The sequence below is a fragment of the Aquila chrysaetos genome, chromosome 8 (assembly GCF_900496995.4).
Source record: "Aquila chrysaetos chrysaetos chromosome 8, bAquChr1.4, whole genome shotgun sequence".
Classification (NCBI taxonomy): Eukaryota; Metazoa; Chordata; class Aves; order Accipitriformes; family Accipitridae; genus Aquila; species Aquila chrysaetos.
The window spans coordinates 21,965,144-21,985,073 of record NC_044011.1 but is presented as its reverse complement, the minus strand read 5'-3'; the positions used below and the strand labels follow the sequence as shown (position 1 = coordinate 21,985,073).

The window sequence follows — 19,930 nt, the reverse complement described above, 5'->3', positions numbered from 1 at the left end:
GGCAGGAAGAACCTGATGCCTGTGTCGGCTTACTGGCACTCAGCCTTCTGGTCCTTCCCGGGACCGTCCTTTTGTATGCAAAGCGTAGGGTGTGCAGTGGGCACACACAAATAAGCAGGTGCCAAAATTCATCCCACATTCCTCTGAACAGCCTGAGGAGACTCTTCAGGAGATTCGCTCTCCCACAGACCGTTGATTTGCTTCTTGGAAAGAGTGGTGTGTCAGTTGGTACTTCTGAAGCTATGACCCTTCCTTTGATCCAGTAGATCCAACTCAGAGGAGGAGGAAAGACAATTATGTGGTCCAGAAAATGTTTAAATACAGAGAACTTTGATGTTTCACATCAGAGCAACAATAAATAGAGACAACGGGTTTGCCTTTCCCCTAGTAGTGATATTTTCCTCCCATCTTCCCTCCCACTTAGAACTGTTTTTGTGGTGGGAGGATCCATTACGTAATCTACAGATGTTTTACATTCTTTAAAATGTAAACTAGAAAATGAACTGTAATACAGATTCATCCCATGAGGGTAAAAAACTAGTCTGCTCTTTAACATTTCTTGGATGATGGCACCCCCTCAGAACATGCCTACAAGTTGTGCGTCGCCTGTTAATGCACACTCGACTGTGACATTGCTTATTAAAACCCAACATTTTTATTGCTTAGTAATTCTAGATTTGGCTCCCAGTTCCCATGTTATAAACACTTAAAAGCAAGGATGCCATATTGAAACACTGACAGCTTCGCAGGGGGGTCAGGGCTACTGGCGCCTCCCTAATGAAGTCACACACTGTTAAACTTTTTTTTCCTTAACTGAAGAAGAAAACAAAGCAGTTAAACTGCTATATCCATTTTCCAGCAACATTAATCCATTTCAAACCACTCCTAACCATAGTAAATCACAGGTTTGCGAGAAAATGAACTGCCTAAAGGTTCACCTCGGGCTATTTAGCCCACAAACAAGTTGCTGACTACTGGCGACAATGGTTGGTTGGGAATTATTGCTCAATTTAGTTGTAATTACTTATTTTGCTGTGTCTTATGTTCAGACTAGCTGAGGGTCTGCAGCATGGTAAATTCCAGAATGAAATGCATTGCCAAGGTGCTGCTGGAGATTGACACTGACAGTGTTGAAAGATTATTTAAGCAATGTGTTTTAACTTCCCGGAGGGAAGAGAAACCTTCTCTTTCACTTGGAAAGCTTGGAAAGGGAGGAACTCTCAAAACAAGTCTGCCCAGACATAGCTATTCTACTCTGCAGAAAATCATCCAGATGTTAACAGAACCTGAATTTTCAGTTTAAGTGTGCCTCAGTTCTGATACTAAATAGGGAAGCCGGAAACTTTACCCATGAAATATGATATAGCTGCAATATAATGGTTGCAACGTAATAGTAGTAATTTGAAGAACAGCAAATGTAGCATTCTGGCTGCTACTAGTATTTTAAAGGCAACTGTCAGGATGCTATGATTACACCATGCTTATAAATGGGTGGGCATACACACAATACATACCAGTTGAAGATAGGCGTACTTTTTTGCAGCCCAATTTAGTGGAACGCTTAACTTGCCAAATGTAGGTCTAAATTTTCAGGTAAGTATAAGATTTTATCTATAATCATTATGGGAACTGTTAATAAGGCCTGGGGAGGTAATATGTAAACAATCACAATTTTTATAGATCTCGGGCAATTTCATCAGCTGAAAGATTCTAGTGGTATTTGCTACCAGTGGGAATGTTTATATATGCAATTCTCGAGTTGTATTCATTATATACATACTTTCATGTAAGAAAGGCTAAGTAAAGTTCTGGAAGAATTTAGAGTTGGTAATTCAAGGTCATACAAATAAGGTGAGCTTTTTGCAATCATTCACTCCAGAGAAAATTGATCAAATGCGGGCCTGCTAAATTTAAAATAAGGTGTGATATAGACAAAGGAAGCTTTTGTCTCTAAACAAATAAAAACTATGGCTTAATTTCCTTTGCTAACGCCAACAAAGGCCACGGGTGAAGATTCAGCAAAATTCAGAAGTATGTGAGATTTAAGTGCATCTCAAGATTACCAGAGTATTGGTAGGGAACTTCCTTGTTTTACATAAACATTGATTTAGTCACTAACAGATATGATTACAAGGCTTTCATTTTGGGGGAGGTGCTTGTGAAAAGGCTGCAGGCAGGACAGATTACATATATCAGTCTGCTCTGGGAGTTCCTGTACTTTCTTTTGTCCCTGTCAGAGAGGAGAGACAGAACTGGAAATACCACAAGTGTAACAAGGCATTGGAAATCCTACAGTTCCTACACTCGGATATTTCATCAGCATTTGGGATGAATCCACCTTAAATCTCCTCCCAGGCAGCCTGAAGATGAAGATCATGTGGCCTGACTCCTTGTGAAATATTGCCCTTAATTTTCAGCTATTTATATGAGTGGCCAGTTGTTTTTATAAAAGATTGCTAAGACTTATGAAGCAGTGTTGCTTTTCACACTAACAGACTTCACATCTATAAATCTTTAGGCAATTGGAATGATGCTTTTACATACTAGAGGACTTTGTTCAAGTACTTTTTAAAGGTGATGGAGAAAGGAACATAATAGGAAAACAGAAATATGAATAACAGTAGCATTATTTTGCCTCTGAGCTAATCTGTTTTTTTTTCATAGGAGCATAGAAGCTGTTTGCTCTGTCTTAAATTCTTTTAATCAGTTGTATCTATGAGTATGTCTCTTAACTCTGATTTCCAAAGGAATGAGAAATTATACGCAGTAGTCTGAAAAAAAAAAAAAAAAGGAAAGAAAAAACTTTTACCAAACAATGTTGTTATGTAGAATCCACTTCTTTCTACTATTGGTAAGAGCAAAGCATGTTAACTTAAGGTTGCTTTAAGAAAAGAAATCAGATGATTCTTAAAAAATATTTGGCATGCGATCAATGTGTAATTAACACGTCCTCTGTTTGGAGGTATAATAATCCCTGTCACCTCCTGCAAAAAGAAAATTATCCAATATTTATTGTCATGTTTGGCTGACCATGTCCATCTAGTACCTCTCTGATTATCGCAGTGTTGGAAGAGACATATGTGTTGAACACCATAGTCAGGTGAAGAGAGAACAGAGTGAAGAAACCTATAAATATGGTTCCTACTCCAATTACCTTTGAACTGACTAAGGTGGCTTTTCAAAACTTGATTGTCTGCAGCTTAGAAAGGTCAAAATTGTGCATGTTCAAATTTTATCCCAGGAAAACTCTCATATTTTTTAAACACTATACACTCTAAAATTATTATAATAGTTAAATGTTAATTATATGCATTTAATAAGTAGAAAATTAACATGCCACTTACTGCAATTCTCATGACAAACACTTTCAGATCTTTACTTGCTGAATTTTGTCATAGGTAGGAATTTAGCCCTATTTATTTCAATTACTTGATTTGCATCTCTCTCCTTAAAATGTGTAATGCTTTAATTTACCATACAGATAGAAGTTGAATACAATAACTTCAAAAACATTTTTTGCATAGATAAAGTTTTCTCCACAACATAAAAAACCCCCAAAACTAAGGGCATATTCTGTCTGGGGTATATACACCCTGTTTATTGCTACATATCTCAAATCCTCCAATGCAGGTGGTGTGAGCCCAGGCATGCTGGAAATGGAAACCCAACCTATGAATGATCACGTAATACCAGAGAAGTAATATGAGATGCATTACTGCATTAGTACAACTGACTAGAGTAGATTTTCCACCCGCTCTCGCATGAACTTATTTTCTGCCAGTTGCGCCTTGCTTTTCTGCAGTTTTACTTACACTGTTTTGGCAAAGGGCTCCTTGCAGAAGACCTCCTGTTTTCCTGTGTACTCCTCATAGTATCTTGCAAAGAGGTCATCTTGCCTGAAAACACCCTCCTCCAGCAGACTCTTTGGCTATAGAGGGTGGTGCCTGTGTAATATGGTATATCCCTTTTCCGACAGGTGGTACTGGGCCATTATAGCCAACCAGGCTGACTTCAAGCTCACCAGTTTACTCATCTCATCAAAGGACCTGAGTTCATGTCACATTTCTTCTGAACATCATGCCCTTTCATCCCTATTCTCTAACAGCAACTCTTTTTTTTCTCTTTGTTTTTTTAAGCTCCACTTTCAGCTGCTCTGTGATTCCGTCTCTTTTCCATGGGGAACTTGTAAGTCCCATTCTAGTTTACTACGTTTCAGCTTGTGTAACAGACTCAACATCACAGCATGCATCTGATCTCAAAAAAGGGAGTTGAGAGTAGATAATTTATTAATTTTTTTCTTATGCAAATACTTTCTCACATGCATACTGAATTGCAGGCTGCAATCCTATGTGGAAATACATCTATATTACTGGAAATATTATTAACTGAAAGTAACTATACTTTCCTCTTCTCCAGAAAGAGAAAAAAAACCACAGTCTAGTGCAGAGTTCAGTGATTCAAGAGATAGAAAGGTATAATGAAGATTCGGATTGTATTTACCCACTTCTTTGTTAAATCTGACCACTTCCAAACACAGCAGTGTTTTAAGATTTTCAAAAACAAATCCTCTCTCACTTCAGGGGAAGTGAAAACCAGTGGTATTATTTTCAGCAGGACTGCCTCTATAAACTCACCAGCCCAACATCCAGGACTACATATTGCAGAGCCAGTCCTACCAGTGCTGTAGTAGTCCTAACCATGAAGCCCAAACTGAGATTTAAAATGTCCCAAATTCAGGGATCATTTAGATCCAAGAATATGATTTCTCATATGTTTAGAGAGTGAAATCTTGGAACTGTAATGAGCTTCAAATATAGGTCAGGACTACAAAACCAACCTCATGATAGATTTCAAGAAATGAAGTTCAGAGGCAGCTCTCCTGTTTGAGTTTATTGCTCTTCCTAACTGGATAATATGCTTGGTCTTTATGGCAGACCATTGATACTCTTACTTCTCTAAAGTAGGAGCAGAAAACTGCTATCTTCTTCCAGACCTGACTCCTATGAATACGGCTAGTGCTGCTTATAAGCAGCAGCTTATAGAGGCTGTTTAGCCAGTCTTTAAAAGAGATGTCATGTTTCTCTCTCAGCTTCCCCAACAGACATATACAGTGATCTACACGTGTGCAATAGGTCTGCATATGTACAGCAGCTATGCCCAGGGTTATTCTTCCTCCTGTCTCTGCTTTCTGACTGGTTGAAATGAAAAAGTAGAATAACCAGCATCTAATGTCAAATTCCTATTCCTGCTCTCTGATGGATCTACTACTGACTCTGTAGCCAACTTAGAAGCTTTCAGGAGAGAATAAGCAGCTGCTTTGGGACTAGTTTGGAAATGGATGGGAACTGGACAGACTCTTGGCCTCATCTCTCAGTACCAGCCCCAATATACAAGCAGGTGGAACAAACCCAAACCAGAAAGGGAAGTAAACCGGACCAGGAAAAGGACAGGAGAAGCTTGTCCAACCCTGGCAGGAATTCATAGCAGTGGTGGCAAAGGCTCTGTATAATCCTAAAGATTAGATCCTGAAGTCATTCCTTACTTCTTGTTCACGGAAAACATTTGCTAACAGCAAAAATGCCCAAACAACTCTTTTTTTTTTTTTTTTTTTTTTTGAATGTGCAAAAATGAGTGCCTGCTGCATTTCTGTGCCACTTTACACATCCAGGATCCAACTAAGTTTTTTCAGATGCTCTGAGCAGTTTGGTAACAGCTTATTTTTCATCCCATTGATGTGTACCTATGAGCTTTTACTGGCATTAGAAATTAAATTGCTGCAGAAGCTTTTTCTCCTGGTATTTCCAGCTGCAGTGGTAGTAGTGAAAAATCTCCAAGGCTGACAACTCTAGCATGATTTTCAGCCAGTTCTGTGGATTGCAGGGGTTAAGGGAATTCAAATAAGGCTATGAACTCGTATACAGTTATCTGAATCTTACTTGCAAAGTTTTCAAAGTTCATCCATCATCATAATGGATCCTGTGGGATGTTAGTGGACTCTGGGGAACATTAGCCATTTTCCCAATTTCATAACACTAGGACTGGTGAGTATTGTTAGATATTGTAAGACATCATTTGCCAGCCTGAAATGTGGTGTTTATATAAATATGTCTGGAACATACAATATGTCTGAGGGGCTAAATAAAAAATAACCATAGGTTTTCAAAGAGCACTGTAAATTCAGGGGTGAGGCAGGCACTGAATTTTGATGTTACATCTGTGTTTGTCTAAGTATACTTATGGTCATGAAGAAGAAGCTGGGTTATTTAGGTGAAAAAATGCCCATATCTTAATATTCTTCCTAGAAGAATAAATAGCATATTTCTGTGTCTCCTGAAAGGGAGCTGGTATAAGAGCATGTGTAAAATTAACTTTGAAATGCGAGGTGTTGTTTTTCTTTTGCAGTCTTTCAGTAGTATGTGCTCCCACCTAGGAAGGTTAATACAGGCATCTGTTTGCTCTTTTTAGATGTACTGATATATGAAAAGAGTCTGTGTGGGAGATGGGCTTTTGTTTGTTTGTTTGTGTTTATTTCGGTGTGAGGGAGGTGAAGGCTATTTTAAAAATAGTGAGTTCCAAATGTGTTGTTCATTTATGAAACTGTTGCTGTGTTTCAACTTCTTTGAAGCTCCTGGGTTTTTTACTTACCTGATTCTTTGTAGGTTTAAATATTGGCTGCAAATGCCACTTTTATTAATGAAAAGAAAAAGACAGTATAAACCACTTTGTCTTACATAAGAGAGAAAGCCATAGGTGCTGAAAACAGGAAACTGCATAAGAAAGGGAGAGAAAGGAAAAGGAAGGGAAATGGAGAGCTCTCTGTGATTTTTCCAAACTTGAACCACTGTGCTTTTATTCCCATTATTCTCATGGTCATAGATACCAAAACCATAAATATGTAGATAAGGAAGTACGGACCACTTTTACCTATAAAATATGAGGCTATCCTTAAGCCCCTGTCATGAGCTTTTTGTGTAGTGATACAAAATTGAATCTTTTTTGTAGCATCTGAAGCAACCACTACTGAAGTGAGTGGGATCTGTACACTGAGGGACTTTAATCTGAGCTGGGTCAGACCCATGAGCCACACCAATTATGTTTCTCCTGGCAGCTAAACTGACATGCCCTTCTGCATAAAGGACTCAAAAATGATGTCTTATCTTTGAAAACAACACAACACCTCTGTATTCTGATCCTAACTCTAATGATGTTCCTTCACTGGGTTTTTATAGGGACAGAACATCAGCCCTGATACTATATATGTACTTGTGAATATTATTTTTCCTTAACAAAACATGTTAGCATAGAGACATAAATTATTTGCACCTCACAAAGAACAATTTTACTCATAGGTGTTATGGAGAGTTCAAATTTTGTGAAATGACAGCTTTCCTTAATAAATATATGAGTTGTGGGTTTTTTTCAAAAAAGTTCATTTCACAGAAATACAAATTGTTGGATCAGCATAGCTGTTTGTTTTGTTTTCAACTGGATCATTTCACAGATCCTGTTTAGGGTGCAGCCATGTGACAACTAAATCAGTATACTGGAGAGGGCTGCAATGTGTACCAGTGGTAAATAAGGCATCCTGTTTAATTGGGTCTGATGGTACCAGAGTAATGTGGATCAGGTAGTAGCTTAAGCCATAGATACAAACGTGATAGGTGATACCTTGAGTTTTTCTCGGTGAACACCCTGGAACACAGTGTTGACGTATCCTTGCACATTAGCAATGTCCACTCTTCCTCAAACTTTGGCTACTTGAAAATCTTTTGATTTTGACATTTGTACAATGTATCTTTGGACATCTCTAATTCCAAAACATACACAGAGGTATCAGAGGACAAGGACAGGGATACTATCACAGAGTCTTTAACTAAATATATCGTGTGGTTTTTTTCAGAGGTGCGGAGAAATCTCATTTGATAGTCCTGACCAGAATGCCAAATGTGTTCGCATGCTAGGTAAGTCTAAGAGTTTTTTCCCCTTTTGATATGAGAAGTGTGTGAAAGTATGTTTAATTGGGGATTTCTTCTCAAAAGCACACGATAATGGCCGTGATGATTCACAATGGCATTTACATAGCTCATCCACGTGTACTCCTCATTAATATATTCTTTATGGTGAATTTTCAATTTTTGAAACAAAGTATATATATATTCCAGTAGTGCCCATCTGCATGGATGAAAATATAGCTGTGCCAACACTATAGTTGTAACCCCTGATGTACTCAAGTCCAGAACTCATATTTGAAAGCTGAAAATCTGTACTTTGAAAGAGTATTAATTTCACAAATATGTATCAAAAGCCTCTGGGTCAGACCTTCAGCTGCACCAATCAGCAAAATTTCAATCACTGTGATTTTACAGATTTGTGCTGGTGTAGCACTTTGCCCATCATTTGTAAAAATTAATATTAAGTAGAAGTGTCTATTCTTTGGAAACAATACAGGAATGTTCTGCTATGTTTCTTTATGTTTTCTGTGACCAATTTTATTGTATTTGCTTGTTTCACCTACAATGCTAGTACTGAAACATTAACAGCACAGCTAGTATCACAGTGAAACACAGGGAGTAAATGTCTAAAAACCTAAAAGATAATGTTTACTGAGAAAAAATGAAATCATAGAACACTTGCAGGATTACACTTCAAATTCTGAAGACCTTTCAACTGCCAGGGTTGAGATAAATGTACACTGTAAATTAGAGCATTGCATCTAATAACATGAAGACTGAAATAGTTACAATTTTAAAAACTGCAACTGGCAACATGTAGGAACTTAATTCCCATCTGGCTGCATAGCTGTGTTCTGTAATAACAGATTATGTGGTTTGTTGTTTATATTCATTAAATCCTATTGTCACAATAGACTATAATTGCTGCAGAGGAAATCTGTCATGCTTATAGTGCACAGATCCCAACAGATGAACTGACACAATGGGCCGTAATGATCTGTTACATCAGTGATCCATGGTTAGAGGTTCTTAATGGAACAAGCTGACAGAAAAGATACACTCGTGATCCTTTATCATGCCAATTATAATCTACAGCTTAAATACCATTGGGTTCATAATACTCTAGTTCTAAGGAAGTTATATCCATGCAAATGTTATTATCCATTAGGGGAAAAAAAAGGAGGGGTGGAAGAGGGGACAACAAAAAAATTACCTGAAGATGAAAGTCTTCTGCACAGGTTCATTCACTATTTGGTTTGGCATTTTTATAACAAGTCAGTCCAAAACTGGGAGTTTGGCACCATCCTTAATGTAAATGATTCTTTAGGAGCAGGGAGCAGAACAGGATCTTGTTTCCATTGCATATATTCTTATCTATGCCTTGTAGTATATGCATGTGCAAGAATGAGAACATATGTTAGGCTCCGTAAGGAAACTGCTAGGAATGTAAAAATGACTCCAAGGGGACATGCCAAAGGTGTGACTGGCTCTCAGAGGTTACATCTCTTGTATTTAAAAATATTTCGCCTGCTCTTATTATTTTTCAGTGTCTCTAACAAATTAAGGACTGTAGTGTCATATATAATATAGGATATTAGATTTCACCCCAAGGTATCTCATAATGTACAGAGCTGAGATTATTCTAAGTGCAAGTGGATATCCCACAACTGGCTCTGTAAGAGGTATGGGAAGTAGAAACTAGCATTATATGGTTGGTCTGAGGGCAACAACTGGAGACAAACTCCACTGTCTTGATTTATCACATAAATGTGTGTGGTTCTGGTAGTGCTATAAAGCCAGAGGGTGTCCATTCTGGTACCTCTCCTTTCATACTGAACTCTGTACAGAAGAGCAGGAGCCAGAGAACATGCAAACTAAAAGGTCTCAGACTTTGTGCTGAATGCGTCATGTGGCGTCCAATTTCAGATTTTACAAGGGAATTGAATTTCCAAGAGAACGAAACACAAAGTTTGTCACTGATCAATGCAAAGCTGACATTATAACATCTGTGGGTGTAACTAGTGAACAAAGCACAACGTGCCTTCAGAGAAGGACATCTTTCTTGACTGCATGGTCTTTGAAATATGTTGAAACAGTCGTGCTGTCATTTACTGTAACAGTGACACAGTGCCGACAGAAATTTAGAGGGCAAGTCCCAGCAACTGCAAGAGGATAATTACTTAGTAAGAAAAGAAACACAGGAGTCTCGAGTACTGACTGTATTTCTTCAGGGATCTTTGACGCAAGACCAGTCCTTACTTGGAACAGTACATTGTCGAGCAGTACTCTAAAATGGTAACAGCTGATTTTGTCAGAAAAGGTCTGTTTCTGGGTTATGCTACCGGTTCTGGGTTAGCTTCAAATTTAAAGGTTTTCAGGAGTAACGCTAGGCTTGCTACTGTAAGTCCACATTCCTTGAGGTAACATGGATTATGTGGGGGAGGTTCTTTTTCTATAGAGGTTGAGGAAGAGAGGTTTGCAGTGAAAATCTTATTTTATTCCTATCTTCCTGCTAGAAAACAGGAAATAATAGATAAAGAAATGCCTAAACACTTACAATGGCTATAGTGAAAGTAGGTTACTTTTCAATGGACTGACTAGATATCGCTCAACCTGAGCTTAAGAGCAAAAGAATCAGTTTAATGTCTCATCTTTCAGCAAGGGAGTGATGGATATTTATAACGCAAGTGTGAAAAACATCTTGAACAACTAAATTAAATGGTCATTTAGCAGTGCTTCCTGAGGATATAGTAGATAATAACTGTGTGCTTCTGCTCAGGATATGCTTAGTATCAGTGTAATTATGTGTACTACAGTTCTTACAGAAAATTATGTTCTCCCTCTTATGCTTTATATTGTGCTTGTTTCTTTACAATTCTGTATGTTATACTAGTTAAAGCAACACAATTTTTGTAACTGTCACAGAAGAAAGTCGGTCTGTGGCCCACCCTAGACTTTTGAAGACCATTGTTCAGATCCTAAATCTATCACAGATTTCTTGAGCCTGGCATTGGCTAAGGCTTTAAACACCCCTGCACGTCCATTGACCTCTGAAAAATGGGAAGAGAAGTGCTTCCTCACTTCTCAGGAACAACAAGAATAAATTTATAAGTACAATGAGAAGCTGAAGTACTATGTAATGCAGGTAATAAAAATACCACACTGACAATAAAAGTGTGTTGTTAGAGGTTTCCCTTGAATCTCTGAGTCTCTCTGGAGCCACCGGTAGCTCATCAGCACATCCAGTGCAAGGTAGAAAATCTGCACTGTTCTGCTTAAATTGGAGCTGTTATCAAGTTAGTGAGGGCACTCAACCATGAAAAAATTGCTAGATAATGCTGAACTGGATGTCAAAAAGCTTTTGCTTTATGCTACATTCTGGAATTATAACCCTGGGCTCCTCATGCCCTTTACTTATAATGATTTTGACTTAAAAAAAAAAAATTGAGCATATAGCAAGGTACTCACTATGTTGTTATTAGTCCAGATATTCATATTATGAAGGGTAGAAGGGAACTATCCCTCTCCCTAGAGCACCCACTGATATTTTCAATGGCACAACCTGTGGTTAATTTTTCCCATATGTAGACAGACATATTCTGGGCTCAGACGTGACACAATGTCATATCATGCAGAGATAATTGGGTTAGTTTGCTGTGAAAATTGCTGGTTGGATGCCTAAGCTAATTAACTCTGCTGGGAAGAATTGCGTACTAGCTTGGAAGAGTCCAAACTTAAGGCAACTTAACTGGTTCTCACATCTTAACTAGCTCATCCAAAGCTAACTCTGTAACCTCTACATGGCAGAGCACCGAGTTTTATGAATTTATCCTGGAAAGAATAACATTCCCATATCAGATTCTAGGATTAGTACAGAAGGAAAAAGGTCTGCCAACTAGAAGAGAAACTTCAGTGTATAAATAAATACCAGTTTATACAGAATAGATATGGTTATCCTTATAGTTGCTGTTTAGAAAGTACGCAGCTGCAGTCATCATAACACATACAAAATTAAATGATCCCATCAGTTTAAATCTGTTCAACCTTACTGATGACAGTGAAGTAAGGGTATGGATGATAAAAGCAAATTATCTAGTTTGTTACTCTAGTAACCAGTCTTGCACCACCAGATTTGGTCTTTACTCCTTACTGAAATGCTCAATAGATTTTTAAGAGGTCACATCTCTTGCTGGCCAACTCTGCTGTCTGCAGAGATTTTTTCCAGGGGAAATGTGAATTGCCCTCCTTAAGGAGCTAGTTAGTAAGATGAAAACACAAGCCTTCCAGATGCCCCATGGCAAATGGCTGAGGTGCTTTCTTTTCATTATTGTAAATTCCATGCAGACAGGAATAATGTGGGTGAGTTTTGTTTCCCTTTTGGTGTAGACTTAATCCTCGCAAAAGCAGACAGATGAATCCTTGTTTGGCATAAAAGTAGTTTCCTCACAAATAGCCATTTTAAATTCATCCAAGAAAAAAAGCGATCAAAAAAAAAAAAAAAGGTGGGGGGTGGCACCTTTCTTTTTCTTCTCCAGACTACTAGAACATAACTTTGTTCATTTGGGGCAACAAACTTTTTCATATTAGCAGAGAGAGGTGCCTACCTCCCTCACACCCCAAAAAGTCTGCTTTGTGGCGTACTTCCACCATTTATTACCTATGGAGAGTTATGGTTAAAGGTATCGGCATTTAGCCATGAAATGTGTTTCATGGATCCAGCTTCAGTCTTGGTGGCTCTTTGCCCACAGCAGAAAACCACCACACATTTGAACAGAGTTGGCAGCCGCAGCTTAAGAGAGAGAGACATTACTGGAATAACAACTGTGTTGAAAGCCAGGACTGAGGGGTACTGGCAAGGCTCTGCCTGGCTGGCCTCTGCCTTACATAACCATTGAACTCACCTTCACTGGGGAGGCGGGGGGAATCTATTAAAATTTACTTTGAGAAACCTAATCAGGTAAATAACCGTATAACTTACTGGGGAAAATAAATATTGAAGATTAGTTAAATGTGTCAATTTGCCCTTCAGGGGAGGGAGAAACAGAAATGAGGCAGCTAGTCAAATGGTTCTGCACTGGTCAAGCCTTGCAGTTTTGCAAATCTTTCTGGAGCCCTCACTGACATCATTTGAAATGCAACCCTATATCTCTTGCACACGCAAAACTTCTACTGAAAATGATAGGCATGCATGAGCAATGGTGTTCTAAATAGCCAAATACACGGACTATTTATAACCCAGTCATACGAAGACTTACACGTGCACTTGACCTTATGCAGACTAAGTATTCTATCTGTGCAAGTAACATCACAATAAGCACACGAATTACTCTTTGTAAAATTAAGCAATATGCTTATGGGGAAAAGGCCTAAAATCTACAATGACTAGCAAGAAATCTGCACTCATCGCTTTGCTGCCCGTCAGGATAACTCAGAACTTTGTAGCAGTGGGAGGGGGGAGGCTTAGGATGTCTGCTACAAAAAGATAGGTTTCTATTCCATGAGCAGCTTGCAACACAGGATGAAGGGAAGCAGGATTTTTTCCACTATAAAGCAACGGTGCGAATGCATACAGAAAGATAAACACTACGTCTCTTTTTGATATTTTGTTAATGTAGATAAATTCAAATCTAAACATATAAGCCCACGCTAGAAGCTCTTCACTTATATTTTATACTGTAACTGCCAATGAAAGTCTCTCCGCCAACAATTTATTCTGTTGAGAACAGTATGATTTAGATAAGAATTCTGGAACTGTAGCTCTTCCCCAGTTGAGTAGACAAAAGGTAGAGATTTTCAAACAACTTCTAATACTTTTTCTTTTTTCTAAAATATCATTCCAATATTTTAACACACTTTAAAAATAAGGCTCAACTCCTGATCTTACAGTTATGCTTGTAAATGCATTTAAAAATTGGTATCTCTGTGACCTTGCCACCATCAAAATAGAGGCCTCTTGCTCTTTCATGTCACTTAAGACCTCCTACTATCATGAGATTTGTGCCCAAAACTGCAAAGGATGTAAATATCAAATCCATCTCCTAGTTTCTTGACTATTTGATTAATTTGGCTAAGAAACTATAAAAAAGATAAAATAAATTGTATATTTTAAAGAGCAGTTCTCAAATACCATCTTATTATTGAAGTAATTTTGTTTTAATTACTATTTTAGGTAATTATATAGCCTGGTAGCTGAGTGACAGTGACCACCTGCTTATCCTGTTCTGTCCTGTAAATCAGGTCAGACTGAAAACACTTGTCTTGCAGTATTCTACCTTTCAGAAGGGTGCTGAAGGAGACAAAAACTAGCCTTGGCATTTTCAGTAGGCATATGAAACACTTTTCAAAATGTAATTTCTTGTTGTTTTTTTTCTATCACTCAAATGTTAACTTGAACCATATATAGTTTTATCCTGTATCTGAGCTTGGTGCAGGAAAGCAATGGGAGTGTCAAGGGACTTGGAGGGAACGCGATAATGAGGATTTGACACCATCAATATGATGTCCAACACCATGATGGCTTTCTGTAGAAGGGAGAGTTACCGTGTTGCCCACATCTACAAAAGCCATTCATTGGGACCACAGGATCCAGCTGAGATACCAAAGCTCAAGAGATTATTAAAAAGCCCTCCCTCCCCCAACTAAAAATACCCCAAACCCCTGACCCTTCACCTTCTCTTTCTATCAAAAAGGCTTTTTGACTTGGCTGAGAATCTCACCACATATCCCATTTAGAAGGGTTTAGAAGGGATTTACACAGGTTTGTAAGTCCTATCCAGCAGTTGGACTCAAAGCATGGCTACAAATACTAGCCAATGTAATGCAGTGTGAAGCCAAGAAGTACCCCTCTTTTTGTCCAAAGCATGCTGCAGACAGAAGGATTGCATTCTGCTGCCCATTTATGTAACAATCTAGTGAAAGTTTAAACTTTGGATTCTGGGTTTTCATCTCCCTTCAGTAGTTAAAACCCACAGTACCCATTTTTCTCTTAACCACCAAACTAAAGGCAACACAGATTGGGGTTAGGTGCTCTCTGTTCCACCTATTGACCCTGCACAAGGAAAAATGCTGGGTATGGCCCCAGGAGGCTAACAAATAGGCCTATGACTTGCACCCCATCTGGGTGAGCACACACATATAACACAAGAAGAATCCTGAGTTTTGTTTCCCAGACATTTCCCTTTTTTTTTTTTTTTTTTTTTGTGTGTGTTAAACTAGGCACTTCTTAGATAAAGCAGAGAAAGAGTTGCTTGATTGATTTACTGAAGATGATCTCATATCTTATTTCATGGTATTTGTCACATGAGTTATTGCTGATCCCCTGCTGGAAAAAAGATTTCAAGTGCCTATTCAGTCTGCTGCCTCACAGTTTGATTTTTCCTCGTGCCTAACCTCGTGCCTAAACATGGACTGCATTCACGTAATTTCCCATCTTCTTTGTCCAAACTGTTATGAGTGGGATGTGTTCACCCAGAGTACTTGCTGTACAGCAAATCGCTGTGACTAACCATACTGCTGTGATAACACTCTCTCAAAAAAATGGGAAGGGGGGGAAAAGAGCAATTATTAGATCTATTAATGGGGCCAAATTGGAGAAGAAAACACTTATCCATAGTTTAACAGCCAGCCATCCCTTCCTAACAGCATAAGTATAATAAAATCTCCAGATGTAAAATTTCCAAACTTAGATTTAAATGTTTCAAATTTATATTTTGTGGTTTGAGCTCATCTCTAGCAATTAATCATTGTTTCTTTAACTATTACTTGGTGATACCTTGCAGTTTCACAGTCCCTGCAATTTCCTATAGATTACTGTGTAGCTACCCTTAGTAAGAGTGATTTATGTCTGAGAAAGCCACGGAGTTCCTGTGCTTTCAAGCACTCAGTTCCTGGCTGTAAATGTTCATATACTTCTCAGCTTAAAAATACATTTTCCTATATTCTTTTCTGCTCTGTGTTGTAAAGGATGTCTCATTGTATTCTGGAGATAAAAATTTTTGCTGTTCTGAAAGGTTGTTAATAATTTTACCATTCTTACTGAGAACTGGGAGTATATTATTTGTAGGATTTTTTTTCACCTTTAGTATATAAAAGAAAAACCCACAAAATCAAACACCTGCTGTTCTTTGGCCTTGCTAGCTGGGTAGCTAGCTTTCCTTGACAGCTTTAGCTTTCTTTTTCTTTTTTCTTTTTTTTTTTTTTTTTCCATAAATTATCATTTCTGGTGATAATCTGTTGTTTCCTTGTACATCTCATACTTTTTAAAGCATTAAGCTGATCTCTTAGATCATCCCTTGATCACCAAACTACTTAAGTGTGTATTTACATACTTTCACTGAAGCCAAAAAATGCGTAGGCTGAAATATGTTCCTGTGCCAGGGTCAGTCACAGTGTCTAGGACTGGGCATGCTCAAGCCCTGATCTGATCCAAATACTTGAGACTCTGGGCTTATGAAATCATGGAGTGTGACTATGAATACTGGTAGTAAATGACAGGAACTCAATTTAGCAACAAGAAATGGAATTTCTGAATCTCAGATAGCTATGTCAAGAGATTACTGTATTTCTTACAGAAAAGTTCAGAGAGTGCTTCTACTGAATTTCCCTTATAGGGCATTCCTCTCATTCTGCAGATGAAATAATGCTGAAGATAGTTGGGATACGATTAATCTGGCAGAATGGCTGTAAACATCTGTAAAAAAAATTTTTTTTAAAGGCTACGGCCATCATCTAATCTTCCCTTTTGTGGTTGAAAAGAATGAGAAAGAGGTACTTCCTTCAGACTCAGCTCACTGCAAAATAGACGTCTGAAACTGGTCTGAGGAACCCTGCTCAGAGAGTGCCCATTTCTCTCTGTTGACTGCTAAAGAAGCTGACGTGTGGATGCGAGCAGTTGGAGGAGATTAATCTTACTCCTGGAGTACAGACATTGTTTTTCATGGTGTTCAAAGCTCTAAACTTTAAAGTGTGGGGGATAATAGAAAATCAAGCTAATCAACCTCATCTGTAATTTATTTGTTTTTAATATAAAAACAATTTCTAAGTTTTCAGCATATTTGTAGTAATGTAGGTAGAAAATTGGTTTTATTAATTGAACTATTTTCCTCATTGCCTTTGTGAAGTCTTAATTTCTTTCTCTCTTGCCCTGCGACATAGCTGCAGGACCTTTTCTGACATGTGAATAGCTCCTGAATTTTAGTTGAATAAAGTAAATTGAAAGCATGATAAAAGATTTTTCAGATGCTTGAGGGGTCCAGATTGGCCTGATGATCACACTGTCCTGTAGGTAGAAAATTTGACTATATCATGAAATATTTGGATATGAAGACTAAATTCAGCTGTTAATATGGGAAGTATGGTTTTGATTTTCATAGTATTTTAAATACACATTTCCTCACATGGTAAAATTTTTAAGGAGGGTACTCTATAGCCTCTCCTTGTAAAGAGTATGTCTACATTAGTGTTTTAGGCCAGATCAGGGGTGTGTTTTTGAGATGCTATCCCAAGTTACTGCAAACTTTGGTTTGCATTATGGAGCAGTCTCAGAACAGACAAACTGGATTACTTTCACATGAAATAGAGCAAGCCATGTGCTCTGGGAGCACCTCTAGTGCATTCTAGCTGCTACTAGACATTTAATCCATTGGAAATAGATGAGAAGTAGTCCAAACTAAATCCTCCGAAGCATATACAGTGCAGACACTGGGGCCTCAGCTGTGGCTGTTTAACTCAAGCAATCTGCTCTTCTTGTGCTACCTGCTTCTGTGAACCTTGTCAGAGAGTCAACACCAGTTGTGACTTCAACCCAACAGCTGCTCTGACACACAGATTTCTGTACCCACACGTTGCCTTCAGGACCATTCAGCTCAGTTAAGGTTTAACTGTGGATGCACAGGATGTAGGTCAATTATAATTTATGACAGGTTGTAAGCGTGTGTTTTCCTGGATATTGTTTGCCTAATTCCAGTACATGTGCCACCAATTTGTGCATGCAACCTAAAACTCTATCAGTCATTTGTATTATGCTCTGAAATGAGGAATGGCAAATGTGATTTAGTCCAATGTGAAATACTATCCTTTTTGAAACTTAAGGTAAAATGCCTTTTAACTCTAGGTCAGGATTTCACACTGAGTTTATAGATTAATACAGAGCAAATTTAATTTAGCACTTAATCCAAAGGAATTATTATTATTCCAGAGCTTTGTTTATTGACATACAATAGTGAGATCCTTACATTTTACTCACGCATATACAAGACAAATTAATATTGTAGTACCTTTTCGTTTTATAACAGAGAGTGCTAATGGAAGGAACTCAGAAATACTGGCATCATACACTTGATATTTCTTACAAGAAAGCGAGGACTAGTGGCCTAGAATTGACTTCTCCATCCAAAAACAGTGTAATAAACTGATATCAGAATTGTATAACATTATCATAACAAGAAACATTACCATGCTGACAGAAGAAGACAGAGTTATTTTCAGTGTCTTTCAGCCAGTTAGATAACAATATGTAAAGATAGCCCATACAGATACAAGTGCTTTTGTCTTATTTTTGGTTTTGTTACTAAATACTGTATGAAATCTAGAATATCATCTTAAAAAGAAGCCTCTGCGTTTTCACTCCATGAGCTGTATTTCAGGTTTATACAAAAGTAGGAAGATAAATTTATAGTTAAGGTACGTGACTGGGCACTTTGTCAAGTCCCAGAATGTGCTCTGGCTCTTTGGTCATTGAGACAGGCATTTGTCAAGAGACAGGTCATTGCTTGTCTAAGAAAAAGACAGAAATTTTACCTCCCTCAGCTCTAACTGCCCTGTGAAGATGTTATGATGGAACCTAATTTCTTTACCTATTGGTTTCCAGCATTTTATATTTACAGACTCGGGTCAGTATCTGCCATGCAACAACATCATTGTTAAACTGGTATTATAGAATCATAGAATCATTTAGGTTGGAAAAGACCTTCAAGATCATCGAGTCCAACCATCAACCATGCCCACTAAACCACGTCCTGAAGTACCCCGCCTACTCGCTTTTTGAATACCTCCAGGGATGGTGACTCAACCACTTCCCTGGGCAGTCTGTTCCAATACCTGACAACCCTCTCAGTAAAGAAATTTTTCCTAATATCTAACCTAAATCTCCCTTGCCTCAACTTGAGGCCATTTCCTCTCATCCTCTCTCCAGCCACCTGACAGAAGAGACCAGCACCCACCTCACTACAACCTCCTTTCAGGTAGTGGTAGAGAGCAATAAGGTCTCCCCTCAGCCTCCTTTTCTCCAGACTAAACAGCCCCAGTTCCCTCAGCCGCTCCTCATAAGACTTGTGCTCCAGGCCCCTCACCAACTTAGTTGCCCTTCTCTGGACACGCTCCAGCACCTCAATGTCTTTCCTGTGGTGAGGGGCCCAAAACTGAACACAGTACTCGAGGTGCGGCCTCACCAGTGCTGAATACAGGGGAACAATCACCTCCCTGCTCCTGCTGGCCACATTATTTCTGATACAACCTATTCTGATAGGATGCCGTTGGCCTTCTTGGCCACCTGGGCACACTCCTGGCTCATATTCAGACACTGCTGGCTCATATTATTTTGCTTTGCTTTGGAAACCTCAAATAGAGTTGCCAATACACCCAGCCATTCTGTGGATACTCAATTAAAATCGCCACGAGACTGCTCCTATGGAAGGAGTTGTGAGGATGTGAAAGTAAGCTAAGGGGTAGCATAAATTATTTGAGTCCCTGGTTAGTAGCTACATGATGTAGCAGCAATAGCAGTCACTGACAGAGCTCTGTTGGAAAGGGAAGATGAATGGCAGATGCTCCATTGTAATTTCTTGCTATCAGCAGAGAGCGTAACAACAGGCATTAATCCACTGGCTTAATCAGAGGTAATAATACGTCCAGGGAGCTACCACTTCCAAGGCGCAAGTGCAATTGCTGTCATTGTACATTTGTCCTAGAGGGCTCTTTAG

General features: G+C 38.6%; 1 protein-coding gene across 1 annotated transcript in view; it reads left to right on the top strand.

Moving 5' to 3' along the window:
• PDE7B (phosphodiesterase 7B) overlaps positions 1-19,930 on the top strand; it is a 180,843-nt gene that overhangs the window by 56,651 nt on the left and 104,262 nt on the right. Inside the window, exon 3 of the mRNA XM_030022457.2 lies at positions 7,901-7,961. Coding sequence (XP_029878317.1) covers positions 7,901-7,961 — 61 coding nt within the window. The remainder of the gene's footprint in view (positions 1-7,900; positions 7,962-19,930) is intronic.